This window comes from Salmo salar, chromosome ssa14, assembly GCF_905237065.1.
Source record: "Salmo salar chromosome ssa14, Ssal_v3.1, whole genome shotgun sequence".
Classification (NCBI taxonomy): domain Eukaryota; kingdom Metazoa; phylum Chordata; class Actinopteri; order Salmoniformes; family Salmonidae; genus Salmo; species Salmo salar.
The window spans coordinates 50,928,989-50,947,997 of record NC_059455.1 but is presented as its reverse complement, the minus strand read 5'-3'; the positions used below and the strand labels follow the sequence as shown (position 1 = coordinate 50,947,997).

Sequence of the window (19,009 nt, the reverse complement as noted above, 5' to 3'; positions counted from 1 at the left end):
TAGTGTTCTGTCACTTGCAAGTAAATCAATGTTTTTCAGTGGCTGTGTTTAAAAAAAAATATATATATATATATATATATATAGATTTTTTATAGCCAGTGGTTATCGTTTTTGTATTTGAAACCGATGATATAGGCATCACAGTAGCAAAAAATATATATATTTTTTTATATCAATATATATATATAAATATTTTTTTGCTACTGTGATGCTTGATGCCCATATCATCGGTTTCAAATACAAAAACGATAACCACTGGCTCCCAGAGGGACCACCTTGTAGGAGGGACAATCATTTCACCTTTTTTGTAGATCTCAGTTTCTTCGTCTGACATCATTGTATACAGTGGATAGCACAGTACAGTGTGTGTGTGTGTTGTCGCTGACTGTGTCTATTTTAAGACTAGTGCAGAGATCAGCAGTACAGGGTTGGAGTCATGCTGTGAATGGGTCATAAAAAGATTGAGGAACAGTGGGGAGGAAAAAAACAAAACAAAGGTGACCCAGGAATTATCACACCACTCAACGTCCGTTGCTATGGAGACCTCCGTGTGTTCAGGCTGTGACTGATTTACTTGTGTGTCCTCTTCCAGAGATCCAGCTTGGCAGATTTAAGTGTGTGTGTGTGTTATGGAAGTGAATGTTCAGGAATGTCGTCGTCCCCCCCCCCCACATTCCTCAGACTGTATTCATGTACCAGAGTGACTGATGGGTCTCAGAGGAGAGGGAGAGCACAGAGGGCGAACGGGGGAGGAGGGCGAACGGGGGAGGAGGGCGAACGGGGGAGGAGGGCGAACGGGGGAGGAGGGCGAACGGGGGAGGAGGGCGAACGGGGGAGAGCAGCCTCTTACTGGGGCAGAGTCCACTATGGGGCGGGGCTTGCCATACAGACAAGAGAAGAAGAGAAGAGAAGCGGTGGGCAGAGCAGGTTTTGTATAGCTCAGTGGGTTTTCCTGGGTTGTAGTCATTTAAGGAAACAGTTTACCGTTTTAAAGAACTAAACGGAAGCATACAGACACACTAGTTTCCTTTTGGACAAATTCTGGTATGTCCCTCCGTTCCGTTTGCTTCCCTTTTTAAGAAATGTTTTGTTTCAGAATCGGCCTAATTGAGTACGCCCCCAGGGCATGTTCAGTACAACAACAAACAAAAAAATTGTTTTGGAACGCTGCAGATAGAACTGACATGATTCCTAGAATCAGAGGTTTGTTCTACGTATCTATCTGAACATTTACCACCACAACGTTGTGTCTGCCGTCCTGCTGAACGCAGCCCCTGGAACATGCTTGTCCCTATGTGAAGCTAGCCAAAATAACTGAATAATAATTGATTTCATTTGTAAAGAGCCTTCCTCACACCCAAGGTGCACTTTTTTTTTTTAAATGATGATGATCCAGAACTGAGAGGACAATCAAAGCTTATATACAGGTGTCATCAGATCCGGAGGAGAACCGAATTAGCCGAGGTCCTTGAAAGCTTTTCTAAAGAGCACGTTCTTGAGCTGTGCCTTAGAGGACAGAGACTCTGCGGCCCTGATAACTTACTCAAAGAAAGAAATGCAGTAATTTCAATGATTTTACTGTTACAGTTTTATATAAGGAAATCAGTCAATTGAAATAAATTCATAAGGTCCTGATCTGTGGTTGAGGCCAGTTGGATGTACTGCCAAATTCCCTGAAATGATAATGGAGGCTACTTATGGTAGAGAAATGGGCATACCTGGGGCGGCAGGTAGCCTAGTGGTTATAGTGTTGGACTAGTAACCGAAAGGTTGCAAGATCGAAGCCCAGAGCCGACAAGGTAAAAATCTGTCGTTCTGCCCCTGAACAAGGCAGTTAAACCACTGTTCCCTGGTAGGCCGTCATTGTAAATAAAAATGTGTTCTTAACTGACTTGCCTAGTTAAATAAAGTTATCTGGTAACAGCTCTGGTGGACATTCCTGCAGTCAGCATGCCATTTGGACAGAAATAATGTTTTTGCCCGTATGGAAAATTTCTGGTGTCTTTTTTTAAAAATTTCAGCTCTTGAAACATGGGCGCAACACTTTACATGTTGGGTTTTATTTTTGTACAGTGCATTCAGAAAGTATTCAGACCCCTTGACTTTAACCACGTTTTGTTACGTTACGGCCTTATTATTAATTTGATTTGTTTTTTTTCCCTACATTTTTTTCCCTCATCAATCATCAATCTACACATACTGACGAAGCGGGAAAAAGGTTTTTTGAAATTTGTGCAAATGTATTAAAAATTGAAAAACGGAAATACCTTATTTACATAAATATTCAGACCCTTTTCTATGAGACTTGAAATTGAGCTCAGATGCATCCTGTTTCCATTGATCATCCTTGAGATGTTTCTACAACTTGACTGGAATCAACCTGTGGTAAATTCAATTGATTGGACACGATTTGGAAAGGTACACAGCTGTCTATATAAGGTCCCACAGTTGACAGTACATGTCAGAGAATAAACCAAGCCATGAGGTCGAAGGAATTGTCCGTAGATCTCCAAGACAGGTTTGTGTCGAGGCACAGATCTGGGGAAGGGTACCAAAACATTTCTGCAGCATTGAAGGTCCCCAAGAACACAGTAGCCTCCAGCATTTTTTTAAATGGAAGGAGTTTGGAACCACCAAGACTCTTCCTAGAGCTGGCCGTCCGGACAAACTGAGCAATCGGGGGAGAAGGGCCTTGGTCTGGAAGATGACCAAGAACCCGATTTGTCACTCTTGACAGAACTCCGGAGTTCTTCTGGAGATGGGAGAACCTTCCAGAAGGACAACCATCTCTGCAGCACTCCACCAATCAGGCCTTTATGGTAGAGTAGCCAGACGGAAGCCACTCCTCAGTAAAAGACACATGACAGCCTGCTTGGAGTTTGCCAAAAGGCACCTAAAGGACTCTCAGACCACGAGAAACGAGATTCTCTGGTCTGATGAAACAAAGATTGAACTATTTGGCCTGAATGCCAAGTGTAACGTCTAGAGGAAACCTGGCACCATCCCTACGGTGAAGCATGGTGGTGGCAGCATCATGCTGTGGGGATGTTTTTCAGCAGGGACAGGGAGACACGTCAGGATCGAGGGAAAGATGAACGGTGCAAAGTACAGAGAGATCCTTGATGAAAACCTGCTCCAGAGCACTCAGTACCTCAGACTGGGAGTGAAGGTTCATCTTCCAATAGGACAACGACTCTAACCACACAATGCAGGAGTGGCAAGTCTCTGAATGTCCTTGAGTGGCCCAGCCAGAGCCTGGACTTGAACCCGATCGAACATCTCTGGAGAGACCAGAAAATAGCTGTGCAGCGACGCTCCCGTCCAACCTGACAGAGCTTGAGAGGATCTGCAGAGAAGAATGGGAGAAACTCCCCAAATAAAGGTGTATCAAGCTTGTAGCGTCAAACCCAAGAAGACTCAAGGCTGTAATCACTGCCTAAGATGTTTCAACAAAGTACCTAGTAAAGGGTTTGAATACTTAGGTAAATGTATTTGTTTTTTTTATTTGTAATTTGCTGTGGGGAGGGTAATCACTAACAGGTAGTGCTACGGGAGTAGGGATGGGTACCCTAGCTAGCTACTAACCTCTGCATAACGTTATGCGAACTACGGGAAAGAAGTGCTCGGCAGGCGGGGGTGAAGGACACTGTACTGGTGGCCCCTAGCTAGCTAGGTGGATTTTCTTCCCCCAGCAGTTGGCATCCAACGTTGGTGCATCACCGCCACCTACTGTGCCCGAGAGATGGTGCCAGCAGCCTCAATGGCAGCTGCCGTGGCATGTAGTCAACGCAGTCTGCGAGGGGTACTTCGGAATGCGCAGCGTAGGAAAGGAGGAGGGGAGAAATTGGCTTTCAGGCCACTTCCTCCCAATACATCCCAACATTAATTTCCCAATCCACCCATTTCTGGTTTCTCCATTTCCACTTCTATTTGAACCCTTTCAGTACCAAAGAGGTTTTTTAAAACATACAGTGGGGGAAAAAGTATTTGATCCCCTGCTGATTTTGTACGTTTGCCCACTGATAAAGAAAGGATCAGTCTATAATTTTAATGGTAGGTTTATTTGAACAGTGAGAGACAGAATAACAACAAAAATATTGAGAAAAACGCATGTCAAAAATGTTATAAAATGATTTGCATTTTAATGAGGGAAATAAGTATTTGACCCCCTCTCAATCAGAAAGATTTCTGGCTCCCAGGTGTCTTTTATACAGGTAACGAGCTGAGATTAGGAGCACACTCTTAAAGGGAGTGCTCCTAATCTCAGCTTGTTACCTGTAAAAAAGACACCTGTCCACAGAAGCAATCAATCAATCAGATTCCAAACTCTCCACCATGGCCAAGACCAAAGAGCTCTCCAAGGATGTCAGGGTCAATATTGTAGACCTACACAAGGCTGGAATGGGCTACAAGACCATCGCCAAGCAGCTTGGTGAGAAGGTGACAACATTTGGTGCGATTATTCACAAATGGAAGAAACACAAAATAACTGTCAATATCCCTCGGCCTGGGGCTCCATGCAAGATCTCACCTCGTGGGGTTGCAATGATCATGAGAACGGTGAGGAATCAGCCCAGAACTACACGGGAGGATCTTGTCAATGATCTCAAGTCAGCTGGGACCATAGTCACCAAGAAAACAATTGGTAACACACTACGCCGTGAAGGACTGAAATCCTGCAACGCCCGCAAGGTCCCCCTGCTCAAGAATACATATACATGCCCGTCTGAAATTTGCCAATGAACATCTGAATGATTCAGAGGACAACTGGTGAAAGTGTTGTGGTCAGATTAGAGCAAAATGGAGCAGCTTTGGCATCACCAACTCGCCATGTTTGGAGGAGGAGGAATGTTGCCTATGACCCCAAGAACACCATCCCCACCGTCAAACATGGAGGTGGAAACATTATGCTTTGGGGGTGTTTTTCTGCTAAGGGGACAGGACAACTTCACCGCATCATTTGACGGGGCCATGTACTGTCAAATCTTGGGTGAGAACCTCCTTCCCTCAGCCAGGGCATTGAAAACGGGTCGTGGATGGGTATTCCAGCATGACATTGACCCAAAACACACGGCCAAGGCAACAAAGGAGTGGCTCAAGAAGAAGCACATTAAGGTCCTGGAGTGGCCTAGCCAGTCTCCAGACCTTAATCCCATAGAAAATCTGTAGAGGGAGCTGAAGGTTCGAGTTGCCAAACGTCAGCCTCGAAACCTTAATGACTTGGAGAAGATCTGCAAAGAAGAGTGGGACAAAATCCCTCCTGAGATGTGTGCAAACCTGGTGGCCAACTACAAGAAACGTCTGACCTCTGTGATTGCCAAGAAGGGTTTTGCCACCAAGTACTAAGTCATGTTTTGCAGAGGGGTCAAATACTTATTTCCCTCATTAAAATGCAAATCAATTTATAACATTTTTGACATGCGTTTTTCTGGATTATTTTGTTGTTATTCTGTCTCTCACTGTTCAAATAAACCTACCATTTAAAATTATAGACTGATCGTTTCTTTGTAAGTGGGCAAATGTACAAAATCAGCAGGGGATCAAATACTTTTTTTCCCCCACTGTATGTGTATGTGGTTAGCTGATACGTAAAATACCTATCCAGGCATTGTAATATCTGGCATGTGTAGCAAAGCCTGCGCAGAAGAAAGTGCCCATAATCTCTCTTTCTCTTTCTGTCTCTCTCTTTCTGTCTCGCTCTCTTTCTCTCTCTCTCTCTCTCCGTCTCTCTCTTTCTTCTAGATGATGAGACAGACAGTCCAACTCTGTCTGATGCTAAGTGGAGTCAGATCCTGGCCCCTCCGACCCACTTCTTGTCTCTGAACCCTGCTCTGGCTTTGACCCCTGACCCCAGGGACGGGGACTGTCCCCTCCTCTTCAAGACCCTCCAGGCCCCTGACCCGTCCTCTAGCCACTTCCTAGGGCCTGACTCCAAACGCCACCCCACTGCCAAGCCTCCTTCCTGGGGAGAGGAGAGGCCAGGCCGCACTGCAGACGTCCACAGCCCTCCGCTCCCCCAACCCAACATCGGCAAGCTGGTGGGTGGTGAGGAGGGCTTGTCTCCCCCTGTGCCGGCTTCTTCTAGCCCCCCTCCTTACCACCATCTGGCCCTGGAGAACGGCTTCCCCTCTATCAGCTCCTCTTGTCCAGCCAGCCCTGCTCTCAACGGGCTCAGTGAGGAACCCTGCAAGGGGAACCATACAGGGGTGACCCCTTCAATCCAGCAGCCGTCTGCCCTCTCTGAACCACGTCCTGATGCCCCTGTGGAGGGTAGGCAGGGGGAGAGGAGTGGTGGAAGCTCTCACATTAGTCATTCACACTTTATCTATGAGGAGAGGCTGGGAGGGGACAGACAGGTGGCAGACAGACAGGTGGCAGTAGAGGAGTCTAACCCCCGGCTGGAGCCAGAGAGCGCTTGGACTGGGTCACCCATACAGGAGAGGGACAGAGAGGAGGCTGACATGGCTGGGGGACAGTCACAGGACACTGGGGAGAGGGGACAGAATGGAGGATGGAGAGAGGGAAGACCGGGAGAAGACTCTGGGGGGAACGTACAGAATGGAGGGGTGATGGAAGAACTGAGAGGGGGGAGAAAGAAGGAGAAGAGTTTGAACGGAGAGCTGGAGAAGAGTAGAGGTCAGAATGGAGAGATGGCTCTCACCAACGGCCTGGCGACTGCAAGGGAAGAAGAAGAAGAGGAGAGAGGGTCTCTCACCCCTCCTCCCTCCAAGGAGGACTCCGTAACAGAAGAGAAGGAGATGGAGGAGAGCAAGCAAGAGAACGAAGGAGGAGGAGAAAGAGGTGGTAGCTCTTTACCCAAGAAACTGAACAACAGTCGTTTGCAGCCGGTGAGCTTGCCGTTCGGCGGTGCACGTCCTAAACAGCCGGTCGGTCTCAAACTCCAGATCCCCCGGCCCCTATACGAACAGGTTCAGAACCATCTAGCACCTTCTGCTGACACCGCCGGCAGCAACACCGCCGGCAGCAACACCGGTGGCGGCAAGAACAAGAACCTTGAGAACCGTGGCGGTGCCGTAATCATGGATACGGCAACTGTAGTTGCCTTGGGTGACTCTGGTGGTGGTGTTGTGAAGAGGGAGTTGCTAACCGGGGCGTCTTCGTCATCGTCGTCAGGCCTGGTGGAGGTGTCAGAGAACAGCCCGGATAATGACTTCCAGGCGGGGCAGCATCACCAGGGGGCTCTGCCCAGGAAACAGCTCTCCTCCCTGGGTGATGTGGCCCCCGTGTGGGTCCCTGACTCCCAGGCTCCAGTCTGTATGAAGTGTGAGGTCCGCTTTACTTTCACCAAGAGGAGGCATCACTGCAGGGCCTGCGGAAAGGTGGGTGGATTCTATTCAGCAGGGCTCTTCAACCCTGTTCCTAGATAGAGATACCCCTCCTGTAGGTTTTCACTCCAACCCTGTTCCTGGAGAGATACCCCTCCTGTAGGTTTACACTCCAACCCTGTTCCTGGAGAGATACCCCTCCTGTAGGTTTACACTCCAATCCTGTTCCTGGAGAGATACCCCTCCTGTAGGTTTACACTCCAACCCTGTTCCTGGAGAGAGACCCTCCTGTAGGTTTACACTCCAATCCTGTTCCTGGAGAGATACCCCTCCTGTAGGTTTACACTCCAACCCTGTTCCTGGAGAGAGACCCTCCTGTAGGTTTACACTCCAATCCTGTTCCTGGAGAGAGACCCTCCTGTAGGTTTTCACTCCAACCCTGTTCCTGCAGAGATACCCTCCTGTAGGTTTTCACTCCAACCCTGTTCCTGGAGCGATACCCTCCTGTAGGTTTTCACTCCAACCCCAGTGTTAATTCATCTGCTTCAATGTATTAATCTGTTTCTAGTTGGAATCAGGTGAGCTAGATTAGGGAGTGTGTAGGCATGTCTCAGTGCAGGCCGTTAGCCCAATATAATGCTCTCTCTCTCCAGGTGTAATGTAATGGTGTGTGTGTGTCTGCAGGTATAATATAATGGTGTGTGTGTGTGTCTCTCTCTCCAGGTGTAATGGTGTGTGTGTGTGTGTGTGTGTCTGCAGGTATAATATAATGTGTGTGTGTCTCTCTCCAGGTGTAATGTGTGTGTGTGTCTGCAGGTATAATATAATGTGTGTGTGTGTGTCTCTCTCCAGGTGTAATGTAATTGTGTGTGTGTCTCTGCAGGTATAATATAATGTGTGTGTGTGTCTTTGCAGGTATAATATAATGTGTGTGTGTCTCTGCAGGTATAATATAATGTGTGTGTCTGCAGGTATAATATCATTTGTGTGTGTGTGTCTCTCTCCAGGTGTAATGGTGTGTGTGTGTGTGTGTGTGCAGGTATAATATAATGTGTGTGTCTCTCTCCAGGTGTTCTGTGCTGCCTGCTGCAGCCTGAGGAGCAGACTGATCTACATGGACAGGAAGGAGGCCAGAGTCTGTATCACCTGTCACTCTGCCCTACTGAGTGGTGAGTCACTATTACTACAGATCTGGGATCAGCTTACTACATCCCATCCGTTAGGATTTAAACACAATACTGGTCCTAGATCAGCATCTACTAGTACATCTTCCTTGGGTTCGAACAGGGTTGGGTGTTTACGTTTTCAGATCCTATATCGATCTTGATCAAGTATCTTATATCGATCCGAGATCGACCTGGTCCCCTAGATCAACCTGGTCCCCTAGAGCTCCCTAGATCAACCTGGTCCTCTAGATCAACCTGGTCCCCTAGAGCTCCCTAGATCAACCTGGTCCCCTAGATCAACCTGGTCCCCTGGAGCTCCCTAGATCAACCTGGTCCCCTGGATCAACCTGGTCCCCTGGAGCTCCCTGGATCAACCTGGTCCCCTGGAGCTCCCTGGAGCTCCCTGGATCAACCTGGTCCCCTGGAGCTCCCTGGATCAACCTGGTCCCCTGGAACTCCCTGGAGCTCCCTAGATCAACCTGGTCCCCTGGAGTTCCCTGGAGCTCCCTAGATCAACCTGGTCCCCTGGAGTTCCCTGGAGCTCCCTAGATCAACCTGGTCCCCTGGAGTTCCCTGGAGCTCCCTAGATCAACCCGGTCCCCTAGATCAACCCGGTCCCCTGGATCAACCCGGTCCCCTAGATCAACCCGGTCCCCTGGAGCTCCCTGGATCAACCCGGTCCCCTGGATCAACCCGGTCCCCTGGATCAACCCGGTCCCCTGGATCAACCCGGTCCCCTGGATCAACCCGGTCCCCTGGAGCTCCCTGGATCAACCCGGTCCCCTGGAGCTCCCTGGATCAACCGGGTCCCCTGGAGCTCCCTAGATCAACCTGGTCCCCTGGATCAACCTGGTCCCCTGGAGCTCCCTGGATCAACCTGGTCCCCTGGAGCTCCCTGGAGCTCCCTGGATCAACCTGGTCCCCTGGAGCTCCCTGGAGCTCCCTGGATCAACCTGGTCCCCTGGAGCTCCCTGGAGCTCCCTGGATCAACCTGGTCCCCTGGAGCTCCCTGGAGCTCCCTGGATCAACCTGGTCCCCTGGAGCTCCCTGGATCAACCTGGTCCCCTGGAGCTCCCTGGATCAACCTGGTCCCCTGGAACTCCCTGGAGCTCCCTAGATCAACCTGGTCCCCTGGAGTTCCCTGGAGCTCCCTAGATCAACCCGGTCCCCTGGAGTTCCCTGGAGCTCCCTAGATCAACCCGGTCCCCTGGAGTTCCCTGGAGCTCCCTAGATCAACCCGGTCCCCTAGATCAACCCGGTCCCCTGGATCAACCCGGTCCCCTAGATCAACCCGGTCCCCTGGAGCTCCCTGGATCAACCCGGTCCCCTGGATCAACCCGGTCCCCTGGATCAACCCGGTCCCCTGGAGCTCCCTGGATCAACCCGGTCCCCTGGAGCTCCCTGGATCAACCGGGTCCCCTGGAGCTCCCTGGATCAACCGGGTCCCCTGGAGCTCCCTGGATCAACCGGGTCCCCTGGAGCTCCCTGGATCAACCGGGTCCCCTGGAGCTCCCTGGATCAACCGGGTCCCCTGGAGCTCCCTGGATCAACCGGGTCCCCTGGAGCTCCCTGGATCAACCGGGTCCCCTGGAGCTCCCTGGATCAACCGGGTCCCCTGGAGCTCCCTGGATCAACCGGGTCCCCTGGAGCTCCCTGGATCAACCGGGTCCCCTGGAGCTCCCTGGATCAACCGGGTCCCCTGGAGCTCCCTGGATCAACCGGGTCCCCTGGAGCTCCCTGGATCAACCGGGTCCCCTGGAGCTCCCTGGATCAACACGGTCCCCTGGAGCTCCCTGGATCAACACGGTCCCCTGGAGCTCCCTGGATCAACAGTTGATCCCCTGGAGCTCCCTGGATCAACAGTTGATCCCCTGGATCAACAGTTGATCCCCTGGATCAACAGTTGATCCCCTGGATCAACCGTTGATCCCCTGGATCAACCGTTGATCCCCTGGATCAACCGTTGGTCCCCTGGATCAACCGTTGGTCCCCTGGATCAACCGTTGGTCCCCTGGATCAACCCGGATCACCCCGGTCCCCTAGAGCGCCCTGGATCACCCCGGTCCCCAAGATCAACCTGGACTCCTAGAGCTCCCTAGATCAACCCGGTCCCTGAGAGCTCCCTCGACCAATTCTATATACTGTATCTCTATACATACTTTTGATCATGTAGTGTATGTGGACACCTGCTTGTCGAACATCTCATTCCAAAATCATGGGCATTAATATGGAGTTGGTCTCCCCTTTGCTGCTATAACAGCCTCCACTCTTCTGGGAAGGCTTTCCACTAGATGTTGGAACATTGCTGCGGGGACCTGCTTCCATTCAGCCACAAGAGCATTAGTGAGGTCGGGCACTGATGTTGGGCGATTAGGCCTGGCTCGCAGTCGGCGTTCCAATTCATCCCAAAGGTGTTCGATGGGGTTGAGGTCAGGGCTCTGTGCAGGCCAGTCAAGTTCATCCAAATCGATATCAACAACCATTTCTGTATGGACCTCGCTTTGTACATGGCGGCATTGTCATGCTGAAACAGGAAAAGGGCCTTCCACAAAGTTGGAAGCACAGAATCGTCTAGAATGTCATTGTATACTGTAGCGTTAAGATTACTCACAGCCCCAGACCATTATTTCTCCTCCACCAAACTTTACAGGTGGCACTATGCGTTGGGGCAGGTAGAGTTCTCCTGGCATCTTTCAAACCAAGATTAGTCTGTCGGACTGCCAGATGGTGAAGCGTGATTCATCACTCCAGAGAACGCGTTTCCACTCCTCCAGAGTCCAATGGCGGCGAGCTTTACGTCAGTCAAGCTGACACTTTGCCTTGCACATGGTGATCTTGGGCTTGTGTGCGGCTGCTCAGCCATGGAAACCCATTTCATGAAGCTCCCGATGAACAGTTCTTGTTCTGACATTGCTTCCAGAGGCGTTTTGGAACTCAGTAGTAAGTGTTGCAACCAAGGCAGATTTTTACGTTCTACGCGCTTCAGTACTCGGCGGTCCCGTTCTATGAGCTTGTGTGGCCTACCACTTCGTTTCTGAGCCGTTGTTGTTGCTCCTTGACGTTCCCACTTCACAATAACAGCACTTACAGTTGACCGGAGCAGCTCTAGCAGGGCAGAAATTGTACAAACTGACTTGTTGGAAAGGTGGCATCCTATGCCGGTGCCACGTTGAAAGTCACTGAGCTCTTCAGTAAGGCCGTTCTACTACCAATGTTTGTCTATGGAGATTGCATGGCTGTGTGCTTGGTTTTTATATACCCGTCAGCAACGGGTGTGACCGACATAGCCGAATCCACTCTTTGAAGGGGTGTCCACATACTTTTTTTTGTGTCTAAAACCCCAAACAGCAAGCAATGCAGGTGTAGAAGCACGGGGGCTAGGAAAAACTCCCTAGAAAGGCCAGAACCTAGGAAGAATCCTAGAGAGGAACGAGGCTATGATGGGTGGCCAGTCCTCTTCTGGCTGTGCCGGGTGGAGATTACAACAGAACATGGCCAAGATGTTCAAACGTTCATAGATGAACAGCAGCGTCAAATAATAATAATCACAGTGGTTGTAGAGGGTGCAACAGGTCAGCACCTCAGGAGTAAATGTCAGTTGGCTTTTCATAGCCGATCATTGAGAGTATCTCTACCGCTCCTGCTGTCTCTAGATAGTTGAAAACAGCAGGTCTGGGACAAGGTAGCATGTCCGGTGAACCGGACAGGGTTCCATAGCCGCAGGCAGAACAGTTGAAACTGGAGCAGCAGCACGGCCAGGTGGACTGGGGACAGCACGGAGGCATCCGGCCAGGTAGTCCTGAGGCATGGTCCTAGGGCTCAGGTCCTCTGAGAGGGAGAGAGAGTTAGAGGGAGCGTACTTAAATTCACACAGGACACAGTATAAGACAGGAGAAATACTCCAGATATAACAGACTGACCCTAGCCCCCCGACACACACTATTGCAGCATAGATACTGGAGGCTGAGACAGGAGGGGTCGGATATAACCCCACCCACTTTGCCAAAGCACAGCCCCCACACCACTAGAGGGATATCTTCAATCACCAACTTACCATCCTGAGACAAGGCCGAGTATAGCCCACAAAGATCTCCGCCACGGCACGAACCCGAGGGGGGCGCCAACCCAGACAGGAAGATCACGTCAGTGACTCAATCCACTCAAGTGACACACCCCTCCTAGGGACGGCATGGAAGAGCACCAGTAAGCCAGTGACTCAGCCCCTGTAATAGGGTTAGAGGCAGAGAATCCCAGTGGAGAGAGGGGAACCGGCCAGGCAGAGACAGCAAGGGCTGTTCGTTGCTCTAGTGCCTTTCCGTTCACCTTCACACTCCTGGGCCAGACTACATTCAATCATAGGACCTACTGAAGAGATAAGTCTTCAGTAAAGACTTAAAGGTTGAGACTGAGTCTGCGTCTCTCACATGGGTAGGCAGACCATTCCAGAAAAATTGAGCTCTATAGGAGAAAGCCCTGCCTCCAGCTGTTTGCTTAGAAATTCTAGGGACAATTAGGAGGCCTGCGTCTTGTGACCGTAGCGTACGTACGGTGGTATGTACGGCAGGACCAAATCAGAGAGATAAGTTGGAGCAAGCCCATGTAATGCTTTGTAGGTTAACAGTAAAACCTTGAAATCAGCCCTTGCCTTAACATGAAGCCAGTGTAGAGAGGCTAGCACTGGAGTAATATGATCAACATTTTGGGTTCTATTCAGGATTCTAGCACCCGTGTTTAGCACTAACTGAAGTTTATTTATTGCTTTATCCCGGTAGCTGGAAAGTAGAGCATTGCAGTAGTCTAATCTAGAAGTGACAAAAGCAAAAACCAGTCAAAAGTTTGGACACACCTACTCATTCAAGGGTTTTTCTTTATTTTTACTATTTTCTACATTGTAGAATAATAGTGAAGACATCAACTATGAAATAACACATGGAATCATGTAGTAACCAAAAGAGTTAAATAAAAATATATTTGAGATTCTTCAAAGTAGCCACCCTTTGCCTTGACGACAGCTTTGCACACTCTGAACTTTTGACGGGTACTGTGTGTGTGTCTCAATCCTATCCCTTTATCTTGTTCCTCTGTCTCTCTCTGCCCTCAGCTCGTTCGAGGGAGGGTATGTGTGACGGGTCTAACCAGAGTCCTAACCCAAACAACCCAGCAGAGTACTGCAGTACCATCCCACCTCTGCAGCAGGTCCAAGCCTCAGGGGCGCTGGCCTCCCTTCCCCCCACTGTCATGGTCCCTGTGGGAGTCCCTAAAACATCCAGCTCAGAGGGTAACCATCTCCCATACACCCACCTGTTATGCCATCTCCCATACACCCACCTGTTATGCCATCTCCCATACACCCACCTGTTATGCCATCTCTCATACACCCACCTGTTATGCCATCTCCCATACACCCACCTGTTATGCCATCTCCCATACACCCACCTGTTGTAACCATCTCCCATACACCCACCTGTTGTAACCATCTCCCATACACCCACCTGTGTTGAAGTATTTACCAACAGTGTCCTGTCTGTGCGTCACAGGGTCTCTCGCACGGGAGCAGAGGAGGGTGTGCTTTGCAGACGGGATCCTACCCAATGGGGAAGCAGCGGAATCCCCCAAGCCCCCTGCTACCAGCCCCGCTCCCTCGTGTCCATTGGCCGTCTCGCAGTGTTCCAACAAATCCTCCACTGCTGATTCGTCAGAGGTACGATCTGCACCACAGGTCAAAAAGTATTTATTTTACAGTTTGTTGAAGAGGAACATTAGCAAAAGTCTAGTATTTCCAGTTTAGAATTGATATTCTGAGGTGAGCTGGGTTAGGATTAGGAGGGAACCCACAGCAGGGCAAATTTACACTGGATTGACAGCCAAGAGAGATGTTTGTAACCCTGTGCTAAAATAGTCAGCCTGACACCAGCTCTCGGAAGTCTTCCTGACTTGAGTATGGAACGGCTGTGTTGATGTGTCTGCGCGAAGCTCCCGTAATGAAGGGGCTGTGCCTTCAGACTTCAGGGTGGCACCCTATGCTGGTTGGACTTAAATGTATCTTTTTTATTATTATTATTTAACTAGGAAAGTCAGTTAAGAACAAATTCTTATTTATAATGATCGTCCTAGGAACAGTGGGTTAACTGCCTTGTTCAGGGAAAGAATAACAGATTTTGACCATGTCCACTCAGAGATTCGATCTAGCAACCTTTTGGTTACTGGCCCTACGCTCTAACCACTGGGCTACCTGCCACCCCAAGATATCCCTGTTTTTAGAATTTAACTAATCATGAGCTGTTGATTTACGTAGGACCACCCCAGACCTTCTGTTTACAGCCAGCCCTTCCGGGATAAGCTAGCTAGCACAAACATTCGGAGTTCGGACATTGTTTGCTGCTAGCATCAGGAATAGGGCAAATTTTAAATCATCACACACATTTTCAAAACGTTACAATCAAATAAAAGATCCCAGAAATGTTCCATACGCACAAAAAGCTTATTTCACAAAAATGTTTACACCCCTGTTAGTGAGCATTTCTCCTTTGAAGAATAATCCATCCACCTGACGTGTGGCATATTAATAAGAAGCTGATTAAACAGCATGATCATTCCACAGGTGCACCTTGTGCTGGGGACAATAAAATGCCACTAAAATGTGCAGTTTTGTCAACACAATGCCACAGATGTCTAAAGTTGAGGGAGTGTGCAATTGGTATGCTGATTGCAGGAATGTCCAGCAGAGCTGTTGCCATTGAATTTAATGTTCATTTCTCTACCATAAGCCTCCTCAAACGTCATTTTAGAGAATTTGGCAGTACGTCCAGCCGGCCTCACAACCGCAGACCATGTATAACCATGCCAGCCCAGGACCTCCACATCCGGCTTCTTCACCTGCGGGATCGTCTGAGATCAGCCACCCGGACAGCTGATGAAACTGTGGGTTTGCACAACGGAAGAATTTCTGCACAAACTGTCAGAAACCGCCTAAGGGAAGCTCATATGTGTGCGTGTTGTCCTCATCAGGGTCTTGACCTGACTGCAGTTCAGAGTCGTAACCGACTTCAGTGGGTAAATGCTCATCTTCAATGGCCACTGGCACGCTGGGGAAGTGTGCTCTTCACAGATGAATTGCGATTTCAACTGTGTATGACGTCGTGTGGATGAGCGGTTTGCTCATGTCAACGTTGTGAACAGAGTGCCCCGTGGTGGTGTGGTTATGATATGGGCAGGCATAAAGCTACGGACAATGAACACAATTGCATTTTATTCTATGACAATTTGAATGCACAGATACCCTGAAGAGATCCTGAGGCCCATTGTCGTGCCATTCATCCACCGCCATCACCTCATGTTTCAGCATGATAATGCACGGCCTCATGTAGCAAGGATCTGGACACAAATCCTGGAAGCTGAAAATGTCCCAGTTCTTCCATGACCTGCATACTCACCAGACATATCACCCATTGAGCATGTTTGGGATGCTCTGGATCGACGTGTACGACAGCGTGTTCTAGTTCCCGCCAATATCCAGCAACTTCACACAGCCATTGAAGAGGAGTGGGACAATGTTCCACAGGCCACAATCAACAGCCTGATCAACTCGATGTGAAGGAGATGTTTCGCACCATGAGGCAAATGGTCACACCAGATACTGACTGGTTTTCTGATCCACGCCACTACTTAAAAAAAAAAAAAAGATATGTGACCAACAGATACATATCTGTATTCCCAGTCATGTGAAATCCATAGATTAGGGCCTAATGAATTGATTTCAATTGACTGATTTCCTTATTTGAACTGTAACTCTGTAAAATATTTGAAATTGTGCATTTATTTTTGTTCAGTGTAGCTAAATACAAACTAAAATATATGTTTTTAGCCCTTTGTTTACGCATAAATTAGTTCAGGAATAAAATGTGGCTTAACAAATTAAGTTACATGGACTGGTGTTGAAACGTGTTAAGAATTTTTTTTTTTAATGTAAATAATAGTTTCTAAATATTTTGTCACATACACAAGATATAGTATATTGACCTGATTTCTGAGAATGACTTCCTCTGTCCGTCATACATGCATCTGTAAGGTCCCTCAGTCAAGTATTGAATTTCAAGCACAGATTCAACTACAAAGACCAGGGTGCAGTAAACAGTCTCTGATGCTCGTCAGAAGTTTGCAAGCCCTGACACAATCATGGAGTACAAAGGGAAACCCAGCCGCGAGCTGCCAAGTGACGCAAACCTACCAGACGAGCTAAATGCCTTCTATGCTCGCTTCAAGGCAAACAACTTTTGAACAGGTTAACATTCACAAGGCCGCAGGGCCAGACGGATTACCAGGACGCGTACTCGGAGCATGCGCTGACCAACTGGCAAGTGCCTTCACTGTCATTTTCTACCTCCTCCCTGAGCCAGTCTGTAATACCTACGTTTCAAGCAGACCACCCTGTGCCCAAGAACGTCAAGGTAACCTGCCTAAATGACTACCCCCCCGTAGCACTCATCTGTATCCATGAAATGCTTTGAAAGGCTGGTCATTGCTCACATCAACACCATTATCACAGAAACCACGGACTCACTCCAATTCACATACCACACCAACAGATCCGCAGACAACGCACTCTCCACACTGCCCTTTCCCACCTGGACAAAAGGAACAATTTACGTGAGAATGCTGTTCATTGACTACACTATAGTGCCCTCCAAGCTCATCACTAAGCGAAGGACTCTGGGACTAAACACCTCCCTCTGTAACTGGATTCTGGACTTCCTGACCGGACGCCCCCAGGTGGTAAGGGTAGGCAACAACTCATCTGCCACGCTGATCCTCAACACTGGGGCCCCTCAGGGGTGCGTGCCTAGTCCCCTCCTGTACTCCCCTGTTCACCCATGACTGAGTGGAAAAACACAACTCCAACACCATTAAGTTTGCTGACGTCACAACAGTGGCAGGCTTGACCACCAACGACGATGAGACGGCCTATAGGGAGGAGGTCAGAAACCTGGCAGTGGGGTGCCAGGACAACAACCTCTCCCTCAACGTGAGCAAGACAAAGGAGCTGATCAGGGACTACAGGAAAAGGTGGGCCGAACCCGCTCCCATTCACATCGATGGGGCTGCTGTCCATATCAGTCAGGAGCTATTATGGTCCCCCCCAACACACACACCAACAGTCGTGAGGAGGGCACGACAACGCCTATTCTCCCTCAGGAGACTGAAAAGATTTGGTATGGGTCCCCAGATCCTCAAAGTTCTACAGCTGCATCATCGAGAACACCCTGACTGGTTAGATCACCACCTGGTATGGCAACTGCTTAGCATCTGACCACAAGGCCCTACAGAGGGTAGTGCATACCACCCAGTACATCACTGGTGCCGAGCTGCTTGCCATCCAGGACCTCTATACCAGGCGGTGTCCTCTCTCAAAGTCCTAGACTGTTCTTTATGCTACCGCACGACAAGCTGTACCGGACCGCCAAGTCTGGGACCAAAAGGCTCCTTAACAGCTTCTACCCCCAAGCCATCAGACTGCTGAACAGCTTCTACCCCCAAGCCATCAGACTGCTGAACAGCTTCTACCCCCCTCAAGCCACCAGACTGCTGAACAGCTTCTACCCCCCTCAAGCCACCAGACTGCTGAACAGCTTCTACCCCCCTCAAGCCACCAGACTGCTGAACAGCTTCTACCCCCCTCAAGCCACCAGACTGCTGAACAGCTTCTACCCCCCTCAAGCCACCAGACTGCTGAACAGCTTCTACCCCCTCAAGCCACCAGACTGCTGAACAGCTTCTACCCCCCTCAAGCCACCAGACTGCTGAACAGCTTCTACCCCCCCTCAAGCCACCAGACTGCTGAACAGCTTCTACCCCCCTCAAGCCACCAGACTGCTGAACAGCTTCTACCCCCCTCAAGCCACCAGACTGCTGAACAGCTTCTACCCCCCCAAGCCATCAGACTGCTGAACAGCTTCTACCCCCCCCCCACACACATTCATATTCCTTTTACGCTGCTGCTACTCTGTTTATTATCTATGCATAGACACTTTACCTACATTACCTCAACTAACCTGTACCCCCGCACATGGATATACCCCCTGTATACAGCCTCCACATGGACTCTGTACCGGTACCCCCTGTATATAGCCTCCACATGGACTCTGTACCGGTACCCCCTGAATATAGCCTCCACATGGCGTCTGTACCGTAACACCCTGTATAGAGCCTCCACATGGCGTCTGTACCGTAACACCCTGTATAGAGCCTCCACATGGCGTCTGTACCGTAACACCCTGTATAGAGCCTCATTATTGTTACTATTTTTCTTTGAGTTTAAGTGCCTTGCTCAAGGGCATATCAACAGATGTTTAACATAGTCGGCTCAGGGACTTTTCGGGTTATTGCCCCAACGCTCTTAAGAGCTGCCACTCATTATTTACAGAATGTGAAGGGAAATCTTCCCGTGAATAATGATCATTTAACTGTAGTGTTCTGGGAAATGTAAACATTACCCAAAAGTACTTTCAATCACCGTATTTACAACCATTCACAGCAGAGATCTGTCCACTTCACCAGTCC

The 19,009-nt window shown here is 49.4% G+C and overlaps 1 protein-coding gene across 9 annotated transcripts in view; it reads left to right on the top strand.

Annotated features, from left to right (window-relative positions):
* Nucleotides 1-19,009, top strand: part of zfyve9a (zinc finger, FYVE domain containing 9a) — a 78,328-nt gene that overhangs the window by 16,534 nt on the left and 42,785 nt on the right. For all 9 annotated transcript variants that reach the window (XM_045694528.1, XM_045694532.1, XM_045694531.1 and 6 more), the window contains exons 4-7: nt 5,743-7,340; nt 8,356-8,455; nt 13,554-13,730; nt 13,990-14,153. In XM_045694528.1, coding sequence (XP_045550484.1) covers nt 5,743-7,340; nt 8,356-8,455; nt 13,554-13,730; nt 13,990-14,153 — 2,039 coding nt within the window. The remainder of the gene's footprint in view (nt 1-5,742; nt 7,341-8,355; nt 8,456-13,553; nt 13,731-13,989; nt 14,154-19,009) is intronic.